The 21,769-nt window shown below is 41.7% G+C and overlaps 1 protein-coding gene across 1 annotated transcript; it reads right to left on the bottom strand.

The window, feature by feature from the left end:
- Positions 1 to 16,410: 16,410 nt before the first annotated feature.
- On the bottom strand, positions 16,411 to 20,958 carry ADRA2C (adrenoceptor alpha 2C). Its single transcript, XM_074865027.1, has one exon. The coding sequence runs from the start codon at positions 20,940 to 20,942 to the stop codon at positions 19,605 to 19,607; it is 1,338 nt and encodes a 445-aa protein (XP_074721128.1). The 5' UTR covers positions 20,943 to 20,958; the 3' UTR covers positions 16,411 to 19,604.
- Positions 20,959 to 21,769: the final 811 nt, after the last annotated feature.

The following is a 21,769-nucleotide window of genomic DNA, read 5'->3' as shown; positions in this document are numbered from 1 at the left end:
CACTGGTTCTCAAATACAGCCAATAAGCCATACCATCCCTCTGAGAAGTCTAATTTTTCTAGCAGAATGCAGCTGCTCTGATACATCAGAGGAAGTTGAGTATAAGCATCACCAGTGACTGCATTTGGGTTTTATGTTATTGTATTTTACTTCATGAATTTCAGTTTAGTACAACAAAGATTAAGCCATTTTGCAATATTTGCTTTTGTGTGCTACAGTATGAATGCAAGAGATTTGACTTTCTCCTGAACACTTACACAGATGTACACACAAGGTAAGGTTTTACTTTTCAAGTATAAATGGTTACAAGATGAGGAGGAGAACATAAGGCTTAGAACAATAAATGTGATAATGAGCAATCTGGATGCTGACCATACTCACTGCCAACTGCTTTTATGAGCATTATCAAATCAAAGGGAAATGTGCTAAGGGGAATAAGGATGAATCAATGCGTAGAAAACTGCGGGTAGCGTAACACATACTTTGATCCTATGGCAACTGAATTATTTAGATTTAAGATTAGAAGATGATCTGTCTGCATAATTTCACTAGCAATCTCAAAACCAGAGAACATTTCATTTCCTTACTTCATTACCTCAGTCAATGGATGGAAACAGTAACAGTAGGACAATAAAGAATGAAATTTTTCAAAATAATAATAAATAACAATTATTATTATTTTAGTATTAAGAAGTTTTCTTTTAATGTACATATTTAATCCTGTTCTGGAGGTGGAGACCAAAATATAGGGATGGAACTGATATCGGAGGTTAATATTCCCTGTGACACAGAGGGAATATTTATTAAAGCAGTGGTGGAACAAATCCTTCACAAAGGGCTTCTTGGACATGCCATCAGACCGCTGGTGAAATCCTGTGTGTGAACAGTCTGTTTGGACAAACAAGCTATGCATGTGAAGACTCTGCTGTAAGTGTTTGCAGATGTCAGGTTTCATCTCCTGTGCCTATAAGACCTGAAAGCAGTGTGAGGCTGAGGCCCCTCAGCTGACGTGCCCTTATGTGATCTCATCTAATATATGCAGGAATTAATGTTTTGTGAGATGTTTTGCTTATCCTCCTTGCAAGACTTTCACATGAAAGCTCCCCAAGCACATGCGTTTCTCTGTATTCTCTGCCACCACCTGGGCTGAGCCACAGGGGCAGTTTGCTGGGACTCACAAAGTGGCCATTCCTCATTCTCCCTTTATGGCAAATTCAATCCAGCCAGAACTGGGGCCACATCTGTAGCTCACAGAGAAGCATATGGGAATATATTAATATCTCCCTTCTCCCACCCGCTCTCCAGGGCTTGGAAGATTTCTCTTCCAGCCCCCAAGTCAACTAGCTGCCTGGCCAGACAGCCTTGCTATGAGCTCTGTGCCTGTGTGTGCCTGCATGCCTCTTACTCGCTTTTGTCATAACTGTTCCCTGCCTAATAGAATTACATATGTGCTGGGCCACAGAAATTGTGATTTTCTTCCTGCTTCAGACTGAGCATTAGAGAGTTCAGGACTGAAGCTCAGGTCTTCCCTTTCTTTTCATGAATTCTGTAAGATTTAAGTTCCTGGGTTACATTTTACTCTGGGCAAAATAATATTAAATTATTCTCTGTATAGAGGAAGAGTTTCCACCTGTGAAGGAGAGAAGCTCTCCCTGTCGGATTACCCTGCAAAGTTATGGCTAGGGGAAAGCCAGGAGAAATAAGGTTCAAACTTCTGCAGAGAATCTGAGTAACAGGGAAAGAAAGCACAATTTCTACCCCCAGTTTACCTCATGGTATTCCTGTAATACCAAGGAAAAAGAGGTACAGTCCTGAAGCCCAATTAGCTGCCTGACACCCTGATAAAATATCTCTCCACCCCACCCACCCATCCCATCAAGATTTTTCCAGCAGCAGTGTGCTTAGCATGCATTTCTTGCAGACACTCCTTCATACTCTCCCACTCTCATTACATGAGCTTTCTACCCTCATATAGCATATAGAGGAGAAAATGGCTTAATTTTAGAATTTATGAATCACCAGAGTTCAGCACAGGGCACAAATTTGAGCACTGCAATGCCCAAGTCCCTTCAGAGAGCTAGCTGTAAATGAATGATGCCACCTGGCTATATCCGTGAGTGTTACCACTGTATTACAATAAAAGTTTCCTGTTTTAAAGTTTAAATCCATACATTTATTTGTCCATAGGATTATTTTGCTTACAGTCTTATATCTAGAGCGTGATAGAAGGATTTGCTGAGATGACATATATGTCAGCATAAAAATAAATATCATTACAAGACCATTTTAAACACACCAGAAGTGTATCCTTAATTGAGTCTTGCTTAGTGGCCTGGGAATACAGCTTATGTAGGATTGATTACGCACTCCTGAGCTAGCAGGAAACATGCATGCAAGAGCACATGACATAAACAAAGCTCTGATGCAAAAAGGTTCAGAATAGAGCTCTTAACGGAGATGTTTCCTACAGGCAGCTAGCTCTTGGCATTGGCTTTGTTTAGAAAGGTCTCATGATCTTACAGAAAAAGAATTTAGCTTCTAAGCATTTGGTGTGTTTAGAAATGCAAATGTCTTTGTCTCTGGCATTTCTGATGGCTTGTCAGATTTAGGTTGCTGTAAGTGTGAAAAAATATTCAGGGAAATAACCTTCTTTTTCTTTTGTTAATATGATATCCCCAAATTATGTCTCCTGTTCTAGTTTCTCTTTCTTTTCGAGTCAAGGCCAATTATCCCTGCCAGCTTTCCAGCTAAACGAAACAATATTTCAGGGTACTTCTCACCTATTTACACACCATAGTGCTCTGAAGCACAAATGCACACACCACTCATCTGTCAATCAACAGTTCTTTAATAACTAAGGTACACAGAAATTTTGTAGTCATATTCTACAGGATATGTCTAAATCTTCTCTGAACCCTCTTCATGCCCTCTCGACCCTCAGAAAGATAAAGCAGATTTTGATCCACTAGTTGGGAAGGGGGTAATTTTGTCTTCAGTGTATCCTCGCGCTATTTGTCAAATGGTACAAAATTGCCTCCAGAGCATCTCTGACTAGGAAAGCAGGTAGGATTACGAACTGTCTCTTCTTTCATTGCCACCAGCTACTCAATGTTTTTTACAGTGACATAGTTGACACCACACCTGCTCCTACCAGCATAAGCACAATGTGCCCCAACGTAAGGAGCAACATCCCCAAAGCAGTTCAGCCTGTGAATTATGATTAATGACATGTTTGCCCCATGCTGTGGAACATGGTATGGAGATTCCTGAGGTGCCACTGACATCCAGTGTTCCAGTTCACCATTTTTCTGTGATTTTATCCCTCTTCACAGACCAACTGAATTTGCTGAGCAACCATCTCTTAATATAATTTTTGTGGCTCTTAAACTGACGGGTGCTGCAGGATGGTAAACTGAAGAATGTCCCTCCTGGTGCCTGTCCTCTTACTGTGCTGAGCAATGATATAAGGAGGTGCAAAGCAACATGTCCTTCTTTAGTGAGGCTACGGAGCTTGTCTCCTTCAAAAGGCTTTGGTTTGTGACCCCAGGACACAAGCCCCTTTACAGTAGCTCTCCTCAGTAGCTTAGGGAAGTGATGGATGCTGTGGCTTGCTAGGTTTCTATTGGGATATGCTCAGAGTATAGATGTTGGTTATCTTCATAAAGGTTTTACATGCTATCACAAAAAGATATAGAGAAATTTAAGATAGTGCAGTGGGGGTGGAATTTACTAGGTGAAATTTGTTACTAGTGTAGCTCCATAGAAATATCCCAGCAGGGAATTTGCCCCACAGCTTTTTTTAAATGCAAGAGTTTTCAGAAGTTTCTGGTGACAGAAAAAAGATAGTTAAAGGGAACAATTAAATAATAGCTGTCCTAAAGCCAACTGGAAATTGCTTTTGATATCAGAACCCATCTGTGCCAATAAGTGAAGCCTACTGGGGAGAAATGAAACAAAAAGAAATAAAACTGTCATGACTACTGGCGGACAAGTAGATGAAATTCAATTAGTTTAGCTTGAAACATGCATTCACCATTGTAAATTAAGTCTAACTTTTCCCCCTCAATACTGGAATGGAACCTGTTCTATACATTCTGCCCTGAGAACAAAACTTCTCTGTTTTTTCTTTTGGACTTCCCCCCGAAATCTAATATATTATTATTACAGCTTGAAATCTCATTTCTTATATACTGAGGAACAGCTTCCATACCTATCAGGGCAAGATAAAAGTATGTGCATCATGTAGTAAATGTATACTTTATTTCAGCAATGGTACTCTTCATTATTCATTATACAGAACACAGGAAATCTATAAATGCCAATTCTGTAGAAGTTTCTAAACCAAATTTCTGAATCTGTGCCCTCTTGAATGTTTTCTTCTTATCATCTAGGTCTGAATTTTGTGCCCTGAAACAATTGCTCTAGTATTATGTAACAGGCATTCCCTCTTGAAGCTAATAAAAAAATGCCTCACTAGGTGTTACTGCCACAAATTCTTTTGAAAAATGACATTGTCTTCTTAATAATGATCTTCTCAGCTGCATTTTAGAAGATAAAAATATAAAGCAATCTCTGCTTCAGTAATAATGATCTACTTCTTTTCCATATCTCCTTTTTAGTAAAATACATTCACCCATGCATATGATTAAAAAATCAGCTTGCCAATCGGTTGGCTTTAGAACTGTCATAAATTTTTCATCAAGAAATGTACAGTAGCCTGAAGAGAGTTTACACTGATTGAATGATAGTAAATGTTTTATTGATAGAACATATTATGAAAACAAAAACTGTTGATGTCAGGGACTGAATAATAAAAGTATTGTTTTATGACAACAGATTCCCTGATATGATTTTCAAAAGCTGCTAAAGAAAATGGTTATAATCCAAGCAAAGAGATTTAATGTAGTGCTCTTTGCTTGAGATCAGATGCAAGGAGCCAAGATTTGCAAAACCCATTGTCTGAAGTTACTTTCTTTAGTCCAGAGTGAAGATACCTAAATTCCAGGCTTGAGTTTTTGCCATGCTAATGGAGCAGCTCTTTCTGAAAACAACCAATGCTCACGGTCTGAGACAGTAGCTGCAAAGTTGTAGGCATGTGTTTGGGTAGTCTTCCCCTCGGAGCACTGTGGTTTGTTTAGTTAACACTGGTGAAATCCAGCTTCTGACAAAAGCATTACAAAATTTACTCTTAGTAAAGAATAAAACCAAAGGCAGAAATATGCCCATCATGCACTCACATTATCACCTCTAAGCTCAAATGGAAAACACTGGTTTAGAAACCCTATCTCAAACAAAAATCTCTGCCAATAAAGGACTTATTAGTCATCAGAATTTTTCATTTCAATCTTCCTACTGTTTGTCTTGTTTGGATTTTAAGAACTTTTTCAAGAAAAAAATAATCTGAAATTCTTGATTTTTTTGCAGGTGTGGATTTTACTTTTCTCCATACTTCTGTAGCAAAATAGGGAAAAAGGTACAAGTAAGAAGAGAGGTGTAGAGGAATAAAAATATAGAAAAGGGGGCTTTAGGTCATATGGTTTGGGAGAGTTTTTCCCAACATTGGTGTTTTCCATTTGAAAAAAAATAGGAAATATTAAAACTCTGTGAAAAACATTGTCAAAATGGGAAAATAATGTTGAAAACTAGCTCTAGTTCTCCTGCTAGGTAGCCAGTGGTACGAAAAAGGTTTCATTTTTGTTAATTAGGGTTTTTTTTTCATTAAAATGCCTTTGAAAACTGCATATAACCTGTGGGGTGGCATAGAGGAAAATATTCCCTATTTGCTAGTATTACATATATATGTAAACAAACAATTATTAGGAGAGTAAATACATCATAACTTGGGGAGATGCAGCATAAGAATCCCTGTACAAACAGGAGTAAGACTCCCGTCCTCAGTGACTTTAGTGGTAGCTTGTTTCTTTCCTTTCCATCCACTGATCAGATGGTCCTTTTAGTAATGCCTCCACCCACCTCTCAGACCTACTCACAATATCCAGGTGTTTCAGTAAACATCTGTCTCCCATTCTAAGGGATTTTCTTGCTTGGTCCTGTCAGACAGTATCACCAGCTAACCTGGGCAGCCCACTCAGTTCAGTTCCTGTCCTTTCCAACATCTTTTCTTGTCCTTGAAATCTGCTACGTATCACAAAGGTCTGTGTACTCTCTTCCAGCAAAACCCTCTATCAGCTTTGTCATTCAGTTCTCCTGCAGAGGAGGCATCAGCTATTAAAGCTGTTGAACACATTAATAGGTGTGTAAAAATCAAATCTACCTTTATAAAGTAAGAGGTCCTTTCTTTTCCCCACTCTGAACACCAGAATCCAAGTTTGAATATAATAATGGGTGATTTCTAGAGGAATTACAAGTAGTTGGCCCATGCAAAATAAATGCTCTGTGGCAGTGTATTTCCATTTCATGAATGAATGATATTTTCTCCTCTGTAGTCTCTTCACAGGATTTACTAATCAATACCGTGAGGCTACCCTGCAGCAAAAGAAGGATGGAGCTATAAATTCTTCAGGATTTCTCTACCTGATTTTGGAAGAAGCAGTAATACAAGAATTGTATTTTGTGGTCACATATGCTGAATCTATTTGTTTCTACTGGACAATATGTATTGCAATCATCACTCCAGCAAAGCCATAGTTATGGTTTTAATAGCCCAGTTGACCTGAGCACCAGTTTTCTCAATTATTTTGGGGGTTGAGATGTCCCATACTAGTTTCCAGCACAGAACTGAAGCTTTTCTAAAGGCTAGCAGAAAACCCAAATAATCTGCACTGGAACATTTCATCACTGATGAAATGATGCCTGTTTCATGGGTTGGCCTCTCCTAGGCCCCATTTGGAAGTTAATGTTGATGGACTAGTAGGCAGTTGTAGCTGGTGCACACTGCAGAACTGGTATCCCCTGGGTTCTTTCCTATGCAATACTCAAATTTATTCCCAGATACACTTACCCAAAGAAATAAATATTTTTCAGTATTATAGGTCTCTGGATCTAAATGATTACAAGAAGGCAGCAGCAACTGGGAGGGGCAGTTGTGAATGATAGGAGTGAGCCTGCTTGTGTTTCTGAGCTCTAACATCAGTTAATTCAATTGCTGCTCAGGAGTCTTCTAGCTGAAATGAATAGGAGTCTGTAAATGCCAGCTTACAGGCATTTTGCTGCTTTATTTTCTTGCACTAGCTGCACTTTTGCAAGGGGTTTGTGGAACAGGGAAGAAAAAAGAAACATGAAGGAATAAAAAGAGACTAAAAAAAATTAAAAATAAAACCAATATCCCATTATTAAGGAAGGCAATTCAGTTATAGAGTCAGTGCAGACAGCTACATCCTTGCCAAGGAACCCTGAGGCTATTCATGGAACTAGTTACCTGAATATGTGTGTGTGTGTGATTACTCCTTAAAAAAGAATAAAACCGGAACTTTAAGAGAAAAAATCTTTTAAAAGCATGTGACAAATTTACATATATGTTAAATCAGTCTAAGGGGGCAACTTACAGCTTTAACAATACTAAGTAAAAATATATAGTTATCCTGATCTGTACTGTGTTTTTCCACAATCAATTATTTATTTTAATTGTTTGAGTTGAATATTCAGCTAGCATATAAAGAAAGTGCTCGTCATTTGTTTTGAGCATTGAAGATTTAAAAATGGCTTATTTCTGATATTTTAATCTTGGGACATATGTAGTTGTCATTGTAGGATGTGCAATTGCTTGGGAAATAGTTATAAAAATAACTTCAAAGAACAGAAACAGAGCACACTGATTTAGAAGTTTCATAAGTGCAGTTTTCTGGATATATGTAGACAAAACATTGACATTTATCATTCCAGAGTTTTTTCCACATTCAGACAATTTGTCATATTTGTATCCTGAGCAGGAATCATGCTTCTAGGCACTGAACCTGCACATAAGAAACCCCAAAACAGGAATGGCCTCAGAAACATCAAAATCTCAATGCAAGTGCTGTTCCCAGAATCACAGCTCCCACAAAAATTTATACCTCCTTCCTAATGCTCAATCACAGACAGTGAGAGGTTTTGAACCGAATATTTGCAAATAATATGAACTTAAGCTAAGCAGGAAAATATAAGGCAAAAGTTTTCCTCTGAAAATTGTTCTGGCCTTCAGCTATGATCATAGAATCATTTAGGTTGGAAAATACTCTTAAGATCATCAAATCCAACCGTTAACCTAACACTGCCAAGTGCACCACTAAACCATGTCCCTACACACCACATCTGCACATCTTTTAAATACCTCCAGGGATGGTGACTCAACCACTTCCCTGGGCAGCCTGTTCCAGTGCTTGATAACCCTTTCAGTGAAGACATTTTTCCTAATATGCAATCTAAACCTCCTCTGGCACAACTTGAGGCCATTTCCTCTTGTCCTATCACTTGTTACTTGGGAGAAGAGAATGTCACCCACTGATAAATTGTCAGTTCTGTAATATCTTCTGTAGATACATCAAAGAGCAAACTCAACATTTTTAGAGCCACTTCAGCGCACAAGAGTTTGGGAAAGGTACAGAAGTTAGACATTAAAGTAGACATTGATGATGCATGTTGCAACTGTCAAATTTCAAGTCATTTAAAGCAAAAATAGAGGACAGATGAACTCCTTAACAAGTAGTACCTCAGTGACTATCCTCAAGTTTTTATGATATGTTTTTCTAATAATAATGATCTAGGACTTCTGTAGCACTTTTTTTTGTTCATAACTTTCAAAAATATTTATGAATTAAGTAATATTGTGAATATCCCTTAATGAAACAAAGAGGCAAGATATTGAAATGACAGGTATAAAGCACATAGCACACTGGGCTAGAGGCCAGCAATAGAACTAGATATGAATCCTTGTCCAGGCCTCAATAATGTCTCTGCTGTTAACTTCTAATAAAACAGAATTTTAAAAGTTTTGGGCCCAGAACTAGCACTTCTACTTCATCCAAATAGTATCAAAGGCTAAAAATAACTGATGACATTTTAAAGTGTTTTTGGAGTCCTCATCAAACAGAAGCAGGCCTCAAAGAGTTTTCTGAACTTTCTGAAGCCAGGTGGGAGTGCAAATGGTACCAAGCACCTCTGGAGCTTCATAAAAGACAGCAGAGGTGGGCAGAAAGGATTTGTTTGATAACTAAACAGAACAGCGTATTTATGAGCTGTAGCAATGGGACCTTGTTCTCTGTTGATCCCATGGACAAGTTTAGTGAGGAACAAATGTAGCCCATGGCTTCATGATGCTGTTGATTCACCACTCCCTCAGCCAGGTCACTTCAGCTGCCTCAGCGGTATCCACAGACCAGAGACTGCAGCAAGCAGCTGCAGACTGGCTCTGCTCACACCTTGCTGCAGATTTGGCCCCAGGAATCTTGTTTCTTTCTTGACTGGACACAAAGAGGAAATAGATACTTTACGCTGTACTTGTGCAAGCTACATCAAGGACTATAACTGTATGTTAAGAGCATTTTCTAGCCCTGTGATATATTTAGTGGCAACCAAATAACAAACTTTATAACTTACATGGAATATACAACTGTATTGTCATGCCCTACAATAGCAAATGCAGAGAAATATTACTGGCATTTTGAAAGGAAGAGAAGGATTTGCAATTCCAGATGTGACAACATATTCATGAATTCATCAGCTAGCACCTGATCCTCTGAAATGCCACTTCTACAAAAGGGTCAGGCACCTTCCATGCAAAAATGAATGAGGAATGAAGCAATGTGTGTCATGTTCAGAGACTCCCATTGCTCAGGCTTTAACTAGTCTTCAGCTGTGTATGGAAACATACTCAATTCCTTGTTAGTTTTATCCTGCCCACGACAGCTATGGTATAAATCATGACTTGGTACTTTATGATCTATATTATCACTTCAGAGTCAGTAGATCATGAAGACACATTTGACTAGCTGGACATTAACATAGTTTGCTTTTTTTGGGAAAAAAAATCAAAAGTTCTAAAGAAAATGCCTGTAAAATATTTGTATGTGTATGTGCCTCTACTGTGTTAAAGACTGGGGTGAGTGGGGGTGACAGGAGAAGGGAACATGCTGTAGGGGTCTCTAGTTACTAAATTAATTCTAAACAAAGACAAGGTTTGTCCCCTGGACCCAGCCAAATGTGTATTAAGACAGAATTTGCACACAACAGATGATTGAAAAGTTTTAGAGATCTAGAGATAGGAATAGCCTAAGGAAGAGATGAGCAAATATGCCCACCTATAGCAATGTATGTGCATCTTTCTATAGACTATTATTTTGATGCTATCCAACTATTAGGACTTTCTTTCTGTTTATTATTAGGAGGAAACAGGTCTTAGAGTCATAGGCTACTTCAGGTTGGAAGGGACCTCAGGATGTCTCTAGTCCAGTCTCCTCCTCAAAGCAGGGTCAGCTATGAGGCCAAACCAGGTTACTCGGGGTATTATCCAGACAGGTCTTGAAATACTCTAAGGACAGACAGCACAGCCTCTCTGGGCAACCGAGATATTTTATTACATGACAAATAAAACCTCAGGGATAAGTAAGTGCATTGAGTTAATTGAGTTGTGCATGATTAATCAGAGAATGAAATGGTTAATTTGCATCCTAATGACTCTTTTAAATATGATTATTCTTAATGTTTACTTTCGCATTGCCAAAATAGAAAAGGAACAGTTATTCTCATGATCTTGTAAAATATCTTTTCTGTTTGTTTCTCCCTTGACTGAAAGGGAGGGGAAAAAAGTAATTTCTGTCATTAATTCATAGTAACTGTTACCATAACAAAAATGTAGTTAACACACAAAAAAGTTTTGACACTTTCTGAAAACATTGTAACCTGAGGGCAGCCTCAACCTATGTGACTGTCAGTTATCCCAAGCTAGAGGTGACAGAGTTACATAAGAATGAACTGCTGCTGAACTCTCTCCAGGAACAGACGGATTTCTTCTCCTTCCACATTTACTATGCATGACTACTTTTAAAAATTACTTCTACCTACTTTTTTTCCTTTAATATCATATTTGAGGACAATACTTTCCCTTAGTTATGAAAAGTATGAGTTTGATAGACACTGACTGGCATTTCTGAAGGTTGTAAATACTGTCAGGAAGCCTGTACAAATCGTTCACCTGGCATTCAAGTTCTCGCTATGATTATCACTTTGCCTGAAAAATATACACAGAGTTGTTCAATAGCCTGAAATGTTTGTTCCCAACAGGTGTATTGCCAGTTAGGGAGTGCATCATGCCTAATGTTGGAATCATGTATGTTATTTCTTGGTTCTATAACATAAGTTTTTCATTGGGTTTCCATGTAATTGCTGGATTATTGAAGACATAGGTTCAGTAATCTCAAAGGAGGTGACATTCAAAGCGTGGGAAAAGAACAATGTACCGATCCACATTGTATCCTGAGACACCTGGCAGGCACTAAAAGAAATGGGAGCTATGAAAGATCCCATGGTTCATCTCTGGTTTTCTGCCTGAATTTGAGCCTTGACCCGTAAATGAGGCCTGGCTATTTCAGTGACTAGTTTTTGGGGATCTTGGGTCAATTTTTTTTTAGTAGTACTTCTGACTTCTGTGCTTTGCCAGAAGTACAGAAGAATTCCACCCCTTTGGGGTGTAAATTATAGGTCAGAGTTATGCCCTGAGGGTACTTGTTCAATACATTGAAAAAAACAGGCATCTAGAAATGGTAATGTGAATCCAACACTGGTGACTAAAATTACAAACACAGTCCTTAATAAAAGGTTAGCAATGCCAGTGCCTCCTCACAAACTGGAAGTAGTGCCTTACTTTTTTCTTATTCTGCAAAACCCAAACTGCATGACCTGCCTACCAGATGCAGACAAGGAAAAGAGAGAAACATTTTGTTTGTGTATCCTGATAGGATTTGTGTGCAAGTTCTGTGGGCATGCAACATTCACAGAGCCAGAAGCAGAACTTTAAAGCACAGGCAGAACTTATACATTGGAGTATAACAGGGGTCTGAGAATCAGTAGTGAATTTGCAACTGGAAGCATACACATGAAGTAGAAGCTTGTTAAGATTTACCTACCTATATGCCATTAGTCTTTTGGTTTCTCATCAGCAAAAAGGGCATGATAGTCCCTCCTTAATGCATAAAGACATTGACAGACTAAGCATAACAAAGGTTATGAAGCATTTAGATACTATGATAATGGAGCTCAGAGCTGAGTGCCCATAAACCCAGGGGCCTGGGCTGCCCAGCATCCAGGAGCCTGGAAGTCTCGGCTTTCTGGCACCTTATTCAGCAGCCTGCCCAGGAGCCAGCCAGACAAGCCAGTAAGCAGTCAGGCCAGCAGAAGCTGATTAACGATCTCCTGGTTTCCATTATATATGGGACAAAACAGACACATTCTTTAAGGATAAAGATCAGATTTCATCAAACTAGCATTTTTTCTGACAGAAAAATATGCCATCCAGGAATCTTTAATCACTTTTATTGCTAATTGTGTTGTTAAAACAATGCATCGGGTTCCTCTAATGTACCATGTGGCAAATCAAAAGTAGTGGTCTGATGGATTGACTAAAAGTTTCCCTTTAATCACCAACAGAAATGGCTGCTGATGTAAACACATCAGTGCCAGCCTTAGTGAATGGACATTTTTAGACACTTTGAAACTCTGAACACACCCATTTATTGGTAATAAAATGGTATGGCTTGGAGTGAGTCAAGAACTTTTAGCATCACTCCTGTTACTCCACTAGAGGTACTTACATACAGCACAACACTGCACAGGTAGTTGTCTGGGGAATCTTCCCAGCATACCTGGGAGGAGGGGAAGCACTGTCTACCCTTTGTAGATCAGACACTGAGGCGTACAAGGTAAAAGCACAGCGAGCCTGTGCTGTGTATTGTACTCAGATTGCAAGCTGGGACTGATTTAAAGAGTGCAAAAAGGGAACAGAAAGACAAAGTAAGAGAGCCTGCTATAATGTGGAGTGATTCAATAGGCACATATTTTCATACTCTAAATCTTCGCTGGACACTTGAAATTGCTCTTCTCAGTAGAGCTACAAGGGCCCCAGCTGAACAGCTCCACACACTGCACCAAAATCTGATGAGCGGCACATCAGAGTAGGTGGTATCAGATAGGGCATCCCCACCACAGACAAGATTAAGCCTTTTTCTTAGTTCAGCTGTAGCCTTTTCTTTTAAAATTTAGCTGGAATGGCTGGGGCTTTTCAGGATTTCTCATATTCTCCCCAGTATTTGACATGTGTTTGCTTTGCAGATAGAGAATGTCCTTGTGGAATGAGAATGTTAGTCTACCGAGATAAAAAGCTAGATCAAATAAAACATTTATGTGCCTAAAGGAAAAGCATTTTAGCTGCGTCACCTTTATAAATAGTCTATTGGTGAAAGCACTCAGTGAGGAAGTGGGAGACCTCAGTATTAATTTCTTACTCCAGCAGACTAGGTTGAAAGGGATGCTGTGCTGAAAGTGTTCTGCTACAGAGGAAATAATTTGAAATGTTGGGTCAAAGACATAGAGAACAAAACCAAAAGAAGCATGTCCCTGCAGCCTAGGGTTAGCCTCTCTATTAAGTGTGCTGTACATCTCAGAACCAGTCAGGTTATTATTTCTCTGACTCATGTCACTTACTAGACATTACACCAAAAGATCTACTTCTAGTGGCCTGCTTTTTAATTTATTAGAGGAGACTTAACAGAGTTAATGGAGGCAAATATGAATCCTCAATTTTTTCCTGTTGTCAACAGAGTGTACAGCTTTCTCTGTCAGCAGAGAGCTATCAGGAAAGAGTATCATACAAAATGAATGACTGCTGTTCACAAAAATGCTGAAACACAACTTAATTGATTTTGATGAAGCAGAAAGCTGTATTTGATTTGTGTACTTTACATTCAGGAACTTTAATAAAGCATTTTTGTTAAGAGAGTTACATATAGACAAATTGAATTAAGTGCTGTTTTACTTTTCATTAGATTTTTCAGAGAAGTAAAGAAAATTTCTTTACAGCAGAATGCCATTTATTGACAGAAAAACTCTTTTTTCTAGTGTAAACAGTATCATCAGTGTAGTCTATTAAAAATAAGCTTATGTAATTTTGCATGAATTTCTGTTTTCCAAAAGAAAAAAGGGGGTGGGGGAGGAAGACTGGTATCACGGTAAGTTGTTAGGCTAGAACACCAGGTTTCAATTCCTAATATTTTTCCATGCCTCTGTTTCTTTTTTTCTGTAAGATACTGGGAGTCTTTTCTACCTTATCAACCGTTGTGCAGTTGAATTAAAAAATGTTTGGGATAGTATAGTGAAGGACATGTACCAGAGAGATAAACTACTGAAAATGTCTTCCGTCATACTCTAAGAGCTGCCACTTCAAACAAAGGCAAGGTACCAACTGTAGGTATCACCTAAATTCAGATCAGGCACGGCAGTCACTGTGAGTTGAAGATACCCCAGCCTTTCCCACTAAAACCAGTAGCAGTTATCCACCCACTGGAGGACTGGGCATCTGGTATAACCATCTGAACACTCTCTGAGCAATTTGCCACTTTTTGCTTCCTTGAGAAGCAGTATTTCTACCGTTCCCACATCATGTACCCCCTTAAGTCTTTCTTAGGAGTTCAAAGTGTTTGGGAAGCCACAAAATTAAAGCCATCTCAGTTATCAGAATGGGATCTATGGAAATCTCACAATACACCCATGACCCTTCAACCTGCTGATTAGTCCTTTCTCACATGCCTTAAGTGTCACTCTCCCACTTCTATCCTGAAATGGAGATGTGCAGGGTGTATAATACAGACTGATGCTTTTTGCTAGAACCAGACTATATTCAGTGTAGCATTATAGATGCTTTTGGGTACAAGTGCCAAACTGTATTTTTGGCTTAATTTCAAGGATGAAGGACAAACTTAAGCTTGGTGTTGAACACTGAAGTGAACAATCCCCTATCCCTACTTTCTCCTGTGTCATTTTTTTGTATGGCCTAGTTGACCCACAGATCTGGAAGGCAAATTAACATTTGGTATTGTGCAATGAAGAAGGCAAATTCCTCCACTGTACTTGTCTACAGTGCAGAGAAGGTAAGTAAATATTAATTCCTCTAGTGTTGTGAGTAGTCATTTCCTCATGCACCACCCCCTCTCCAAATTAGAGCTTTTTCTCTGAAGCATCTAGTTGCCTTCTGCTCACCAACAAGGTCACCATGAGCAATCATGAAAACAAACTCACAGATAGCAACTGGCCTTCATTTTGCACAGCTCGTAGGTATTCTCTCCTTGACTGTAGTCATAGTTTAAGGTTAGAACATTCTCCTGAAACACATGTTACTGACATTTCCTACAAAATCCTTACACTTCTCAGATGCTGTTCTAACCAATACCAACTTCCACAGAGCAAGAAAGAGACCAACAGTTTTCTTCTCCAAAAAACATATGCGATCAGATAATGCTCTTCACACAGCTTATACTGAAAATATACAATAGGGTTTGTTGTTCTGGTTGTATAGTAAAAAAACCCCTTGACCCACACCTTCTATGGGTTTGAACAGTAGTTGAAGTTAAGCAGAGGATTGCTTGCTTTCAGTTCACGTGCATTTATGCACAAACATTTGCTTACATTCTTCAGACATATTTACTGAAAAAGAGGCAATGTCTAAGGAAGTTCCCAACATCCTTGCCCACACTGAGTAGATCCCTCATTCACTCACAGGTAAACTCTGCTGAAGTTTTCTGGGATTACTCATAAAGAGTGATACAGCTCAATGAGGGCAAAGCTGCTCGCATGTGGTCTTTCATCGCAGGTCTACTTCTCAGAATTGCCAGTGTTCTTGGAGCAACATGACTCTTCTGAGCAGAGATCACACAGAACAACAAGGGCCTGATCCTTATTTTAGACAATGATTTAAAGCTGTGATCCTGTCAAATCTCCTATATATAAGGTCCCTTCCATCTGCCTCAAGCCTTGAAGAGGCTAATTCTGCAGTTCTCTCCTGAAAAACTCCCACAGAAGAGGGCTTAAGGGCAGCACCAAGTTCCCATCCAAGCTAAGTTACACTGTTTGATATTTCAGTAACCAACCAATAGTGGTACTGTTCAGAAAATTGGTTTTGAGAATAAAACACTAACTGCTCACTTCAGGCAGACAGAAAATTTTCTTCATGGTGAAATGAGCAAATGAAGAGTTAAAGATTGGGTGCTTGTTGTTAAAATCAATACGGCTTCACAGCAACATTTCCTTCTTCACAACAGTGAAGAGTGCGTGTTTCAACTAGCTCATCAGATGTGATCAAAGACACAACTGGACACATTAGAAACATAAAATATCTTCTCCCTTTTTCTTAAGCAAAAGCTGCATTGACTTTTTTTTTTCCTGTATATGCTATTAGTCAACTTACAGTGGAAGCACAACCACAGTGTGAGTAGCAGAGCTGATAATTTTTTATGAAAAGTTAACACCACACAATATGTTACAAACAAATTCCAGTCTTCAGCTTTACAAGTAATAAGAGAACACTGTAATTAAAAAAATAAATCAGCCCCATTTTACTTCCTTGAAGCATATTCTGTAGTTACATTAAAAACAATTTTTATAGAAATCCTCTGTATTCACTAATTTAAAGGGAAATGCACTTAAAAGGGGTGTATACTGCACATCTTTATTAATGAATATTACTTTTATCTAGCTCAGAAGAAATAAGATCCTCTTGAGGCATTGAATCAGATGAGTAACTGTGATGAGAAATAAATTAAAACCACAGAAAATGCCCTGGTTTTAAGTATGCTGCTGCACATAGACGTTCAGTATCTGCATCAATTCTTTTTAGACATTTGGAAATGCAAAACAAAATTAGAAGCATTACTTCCTGTATGTTTATAATGACCACAGAATCATTTTATAGCAAAGAAATTACTTTTAAGGCACATCAGTCATTCCATATATACTTCACATCCACTAAAATCTGACTGTCAATTAAATTTCATTTCCATAGACTCCTTGAATTCTACATGGAAAAATAAATGGGAAGGATTGTGTTTACAGGCAACAAATCTCATTCCAAAAGCAGTGCAACAGTGAAACTGCTGTGTGTCTGCAGACTGGGAAACCACTCTAAACGGGCATTAAATGACAAAAGCAGACCTTCATCTTGGTAGGAACGGGTGTCTCTAATGAAGCCATCCAGTAGCTTAGAGGTAGTAGCTATGTACCATATGTTGCTTTGGTTGCTCTGGCAATTATGTAGTTTCTTCAGATTAAACAAACCTGAACTTTTTAGCTACGTCATTATCTACAAATAACATGAGCTTGTTTCAGCTCTTCTTGATGTAACTTTAAAAAGAATTCTCCATTTTGCAAAAGAGAAAATGGCTTGTAATTTCTCCTCTTGGTTGCTATCTTCTTCTCTTAATTTATCTGTCTCAGGTATGTATTTGTACCAAACAATTTATTATTTACAAAGGGGTGCTCCTGAAAATAAGTCTTAACATCCTTAAGTGCAGATGTTTAAACAAAGCCCAAATCTTTTCACAACTCTTAAGACTTTTTTTCAAGAAAGATGCAATAAGTTACTGACTTAGGACTTTGAAATTGTCTCAGTTGTTTCTTTAGTGAAATCAAGCAAACTTCTAATGCATTTGGTGCAATCATCTAATCCTTTACTTCAGCAGAACTCCCACTTGAGATGTCTATTGAATTAACATGAGAATCTTAGCCACTGACAACCTCCTCTTCCAGGGTTAAGTGAACCAAATGCTTATTACGAAAAACTGATGAAACAAAGTGACTGTTCTATCATTTCTCCTTATGTCATAGAGATTTCAAGAGAAGAGAGGCTACAGACACCTGTCAGACAGAGCAGAGGGAGTAAAGAACGGGATATCTAATGATTCTTAAGTATAGATTAAAATTAGCTGTTTCAAGAAGCCTGCCGTATGAGATTAGATTTCGTTACATTTTACAAAGAGCTGTTTACTGTGGAAAGGTTCATTTGAGGCAGATGCCAAATCCTGCTACCCATGGAAGGAGCGATACACATAAAATGGAGCAGTATTTACCCCACAAACAGAATACACACCTTGCAGCAGCACAGCTGGAGACGGGATGTAAATGCTCAGCTGTGTCTTATACTCGGTATGCATTCAGTGGTGAATGTACAGACAACAGTCCCGTCCCTCATTCTCTTCATTACAGTTTATGACATTTTATAAACCCATGGGAAATACAGTTTGTTTTAATAACTATTCAAACTCTTCTCCCCTCCCTGCAACAAAATCCTCTGAAATCATAAACTAGAAATGCAAACAGGAAAAGGGAAAGAAAGCAACATTAATAGTAAAGGTTTGGAACAGCTGCACCTTCTTTTGAGATTTGTTCACATACACCACTGAAAATCTGCAATGTATGCTTCTCATTAAAAAAATAAAGGATTTAGTTGCCCTAAGACTGCAAATACAAAAGATTTAAAGACCTTAGTGGTATGGCAATTGCTCTTCCTCTGAAAATCTGCATAGCAGACTGCCTCCAACTGCCTGTCCGAGAATGAGAGCAGCATGCAGCCAGCCCCTGAGATAAGCCTTTTGAGGGGGACCTAAAAAGAAGGGGGAAAAAGTTCCCTAGGGCACATGCAAGTTGAGCTGGTTGGAAATTTTTTTTTTTCTTTTAACTGAGAAAACGTTAGGTGAGTCCACCAAATTATTTTTTCCACTACCTGTTCCAGGACAGCAAGGTGCTTAGGCCACTGATCTGAGAGGGATGGAGCAGGAATTTACTGCCTGGTAATCCAACAGGGGGAAATAAGGTCATGGGGTGCATGTACTCTTTTTCATATTTCATGAAAACATGCAAGACTCTCAGGTTTGTCCCACTGACAAATCAAAAATTGTGGGGAGATAGAAAAAACCTTTCCCATCCAGCTCTATATGCAAAGACCCCTCCAAAGAAAAAGAAAACCCCATGCTTTCTGCTTCATTTAAGTCCTGTGTAAAATCATCATTCAGAAGGTTTTAACAGTACAAAGGTTTATTTAGAAAAGAGTTTGGATTGTTCTTTAGGGTTTTTTTGGCAAACATTTAAATCCTTTCGTAACTCAAAATACTGTCAGTGCCTGATACTTTGCACTTTCTTTCCCCACATAAGCAGTAAAAGCCAATGTCTTACTGGGACGAGCCCACCATAGGCCCCAGCTGCTCTATTTATAAATACTCAAATCTCCACCACCACTGTCACTTCATCCTTTCCTCTCGATGTCTCTGCTTATTTTCCCATAAAATTCCAGAGCCCACAAAAGCTCACTGCCTCCTAAACTCAGTGTCCTAGCCTATTTACCTCTGCGGAATCCCCATGCTCTCTGTCAGGGTTCAAAGACAATCACTCTCCTCCCCGTTTACCCACCCGCACTCCAGCACCACATTGCCATTCTGTACCACGGTGAATGCTCTCAGCCTCCCCAACACTGTCCCTGTACCCCGCAGCATCACTCTGCTCCACCGAGGGGGAGAGCTCTCTTCCTTCTCTCTAAGCCCAAACCCCATGTTCTCTTCCCTCCTCTTTCAGCATAGAGCCTTCTCCTTCTCTTTTAACTCTACTCCTGCTCAAGGAAAATCCATCCCTCCAGCTCAATGTCTGAAGTTCTTCTTCTTCTTCTTAAAGAGAATGTGTTTAAAGGACCTGCGGAAGTCCTGGTTGAAGATGGTGTAGATGACTGGGTTGAGGGAGCTATTGCAATACCCAATCCAGAAGAAGAACTTGAACAGAGTCTCAGGGACCTCACACGCCTCCCGGCAAATACCATAGAGGCTGTAGCTGAAGAAGAAAGGGAACCAGCAAACTACAAAGACCCCCATGACCACGGCCAGCACAAAAGTGAAGCGTTTCTCCCGGGCCTGGGTGACTTTCTTCCGGCAGATGCTGCTACGCTTCCGGCGACGGCGATATGAGAAGAACTGCATGGAGCGATTGCTAGAGCGGGACAGACGGCTACTAGAGTGCTTGGAGGAATATGAGTAGGAGAAGGACTGGCTCTTGCTGCTTTTGCGGGGATGCTCCTCCCGGCTCCGCCTCCGTCTGCTCTCTGAGGTGCTGCTCTCCTCCAGCTCAATGTCCTCCAGCTCAGAGGCTTTGCGCCAGTGGTGCACTGAGTAATGTCCATTCTCTCCCAGCTGCATCCTCAGGGACGTGCAGCCGCCAGCAGCGCGGCTCAAGCCATTCTCAGTCTGGGAGGACCCCTCTGGCATCGTACGCTTCTCAGAGAGGGTCCTGGTCCTTAGCTTGGCCACGCGGTAGATGCGGATATAGACCAACACCATGATGAGGCAGGGGGCAAAGAAAGAGCCAATGCAAGAAGAAAGGATGTACCATGTCTCGTCATTGAGCTTGCACTGGGGAAAGCCATCTCCTTCAGGGTCCCGGTACATGGAGATCAATGGTGGGAAGGAGATGACAGCTGAAATGAGCCAGACAGTAAGGATGATGGCCTTGATCCGCCGGGGGGTCCGTTTGAGGTTGTACTCCACCGCCTGTGTGACCGACCAATACCTGTCGAGGCTGATGGCGCACAGGTGGACGATGGAGGAGGTGCAGAAGAGCACGTCCAGCGCCAGGTAAATGTTACACCAAGCCTTGCCGAAGTACCAGTAATTCATAAGCTCGTTGGCTAAGGAGAAAGGCATGACCAGGGTAGCCACCAGGATGTCCGCGCTGGCCAAGGACACGAGGAAGAGGTTCTGGGGGGCTCTCAGCGCCCGGCTGGTGAGCACAGCTATCACCACCAGCACGTTGCCCACGATGGTGAAGACGATGAGGAAGCCCACCACCGCCGCCAGGCTGGCCACGGCCGCCGGGGAGTAAGGGGAGGGCGGCTGCAGGAGGGCCGAGGACGACGGCGAGGAGGGGGGCAGCGCCAGGGACTCGTTGGGGGAGCCCAGGCTCGTGTTCACCACCAGCAGCAGATCCATGGTGGGTGTGAGGGGCGCCGGCGTCCTAGAGAGCCCCGCGGAGCCCCCGCCCCGCCCCGCCGCCCCGCCGCCGCCGCCCCGCCGCCCTCATCGCCCCCTGCCAACGGTCCAACGGCCGCCCCGACGCGCGGAGCCCCGCGGCGGAGCCGCCCGCCGCTCCCCCGCCCCCGCCGGCCCCTCAGGGCAGGGCCGGGCAGCACCGCCCCGGCGCGGCAGGGAGCGCGGCGGCGCTGCCTCCGCCCGGTCCCCGGCGAGGGGGCAGCGGGGCACGGCTGGCCCCCGCCGCCCGCCCGGTCATGCCCGGCTCAAGGCAGCCTGCGGCTCCGGAGAGGGCACCGCCCGGCCAGCGGGAGTCCCCGGCGGGAGCTGGATCCTGGCAGGGAGCAGGGTCCGAGGCAGCGGCGGCATCCAATCCCATGGAGAGCGGCTCCCAGCGCCCCCGCTCCGGCGGCGCGGCAGCGCGCTCTCGGCGAAGTCGCGGCCGCCCGGCGGCTCCGTCCTAGTCTTGCATCGCGCTCCCAATCGGCGGCGTGCCCCGCCGCCGCGCGCATGCTCAGTCCCACCAGGTGAAGCCGCCGCGCCCGCCTCAGCGGAACACCCCGGCGGGCGGAAAAACGCCCCGAGCGCCGGCAGCCGCCGAGCCGCGCTGCCCTCTCCTCCTCCCCGCGGCGCTCTCCGGGAGGGGCGGCGGCGCGGTGCCGCCGCAGGCTCCGGCCCCGCTCGGCGGCCCGGCAGGTGTTTCTCTTGGCCGCGGCGCGGCTCTGAGCGGGAACGGCCCTCGCGGGGGCCGCCCCGGCGGGCAGGAGTTGCCGGTGCCATGGGGAGCG

Source organism: Strix uralensis, chromosome 4 (assembly GCF_047716275.1).
Source record: "Strix uralensis isolate ZFMK-TIS-50842 chromosome 4, bStrUra1, whole genome shotgun sequence".
Classification (NCBI taxonomy): Eukaryota; Metazoa; Chordata; class Aves; order Strigiformes; family Strigidae; genus Strix; species Strix uralensis.
The sequence above is the reverse complement of the archived record's forward strand: the minus strand, read 5'-3'. Positions and strand labels throughout refer to the sequence as shown.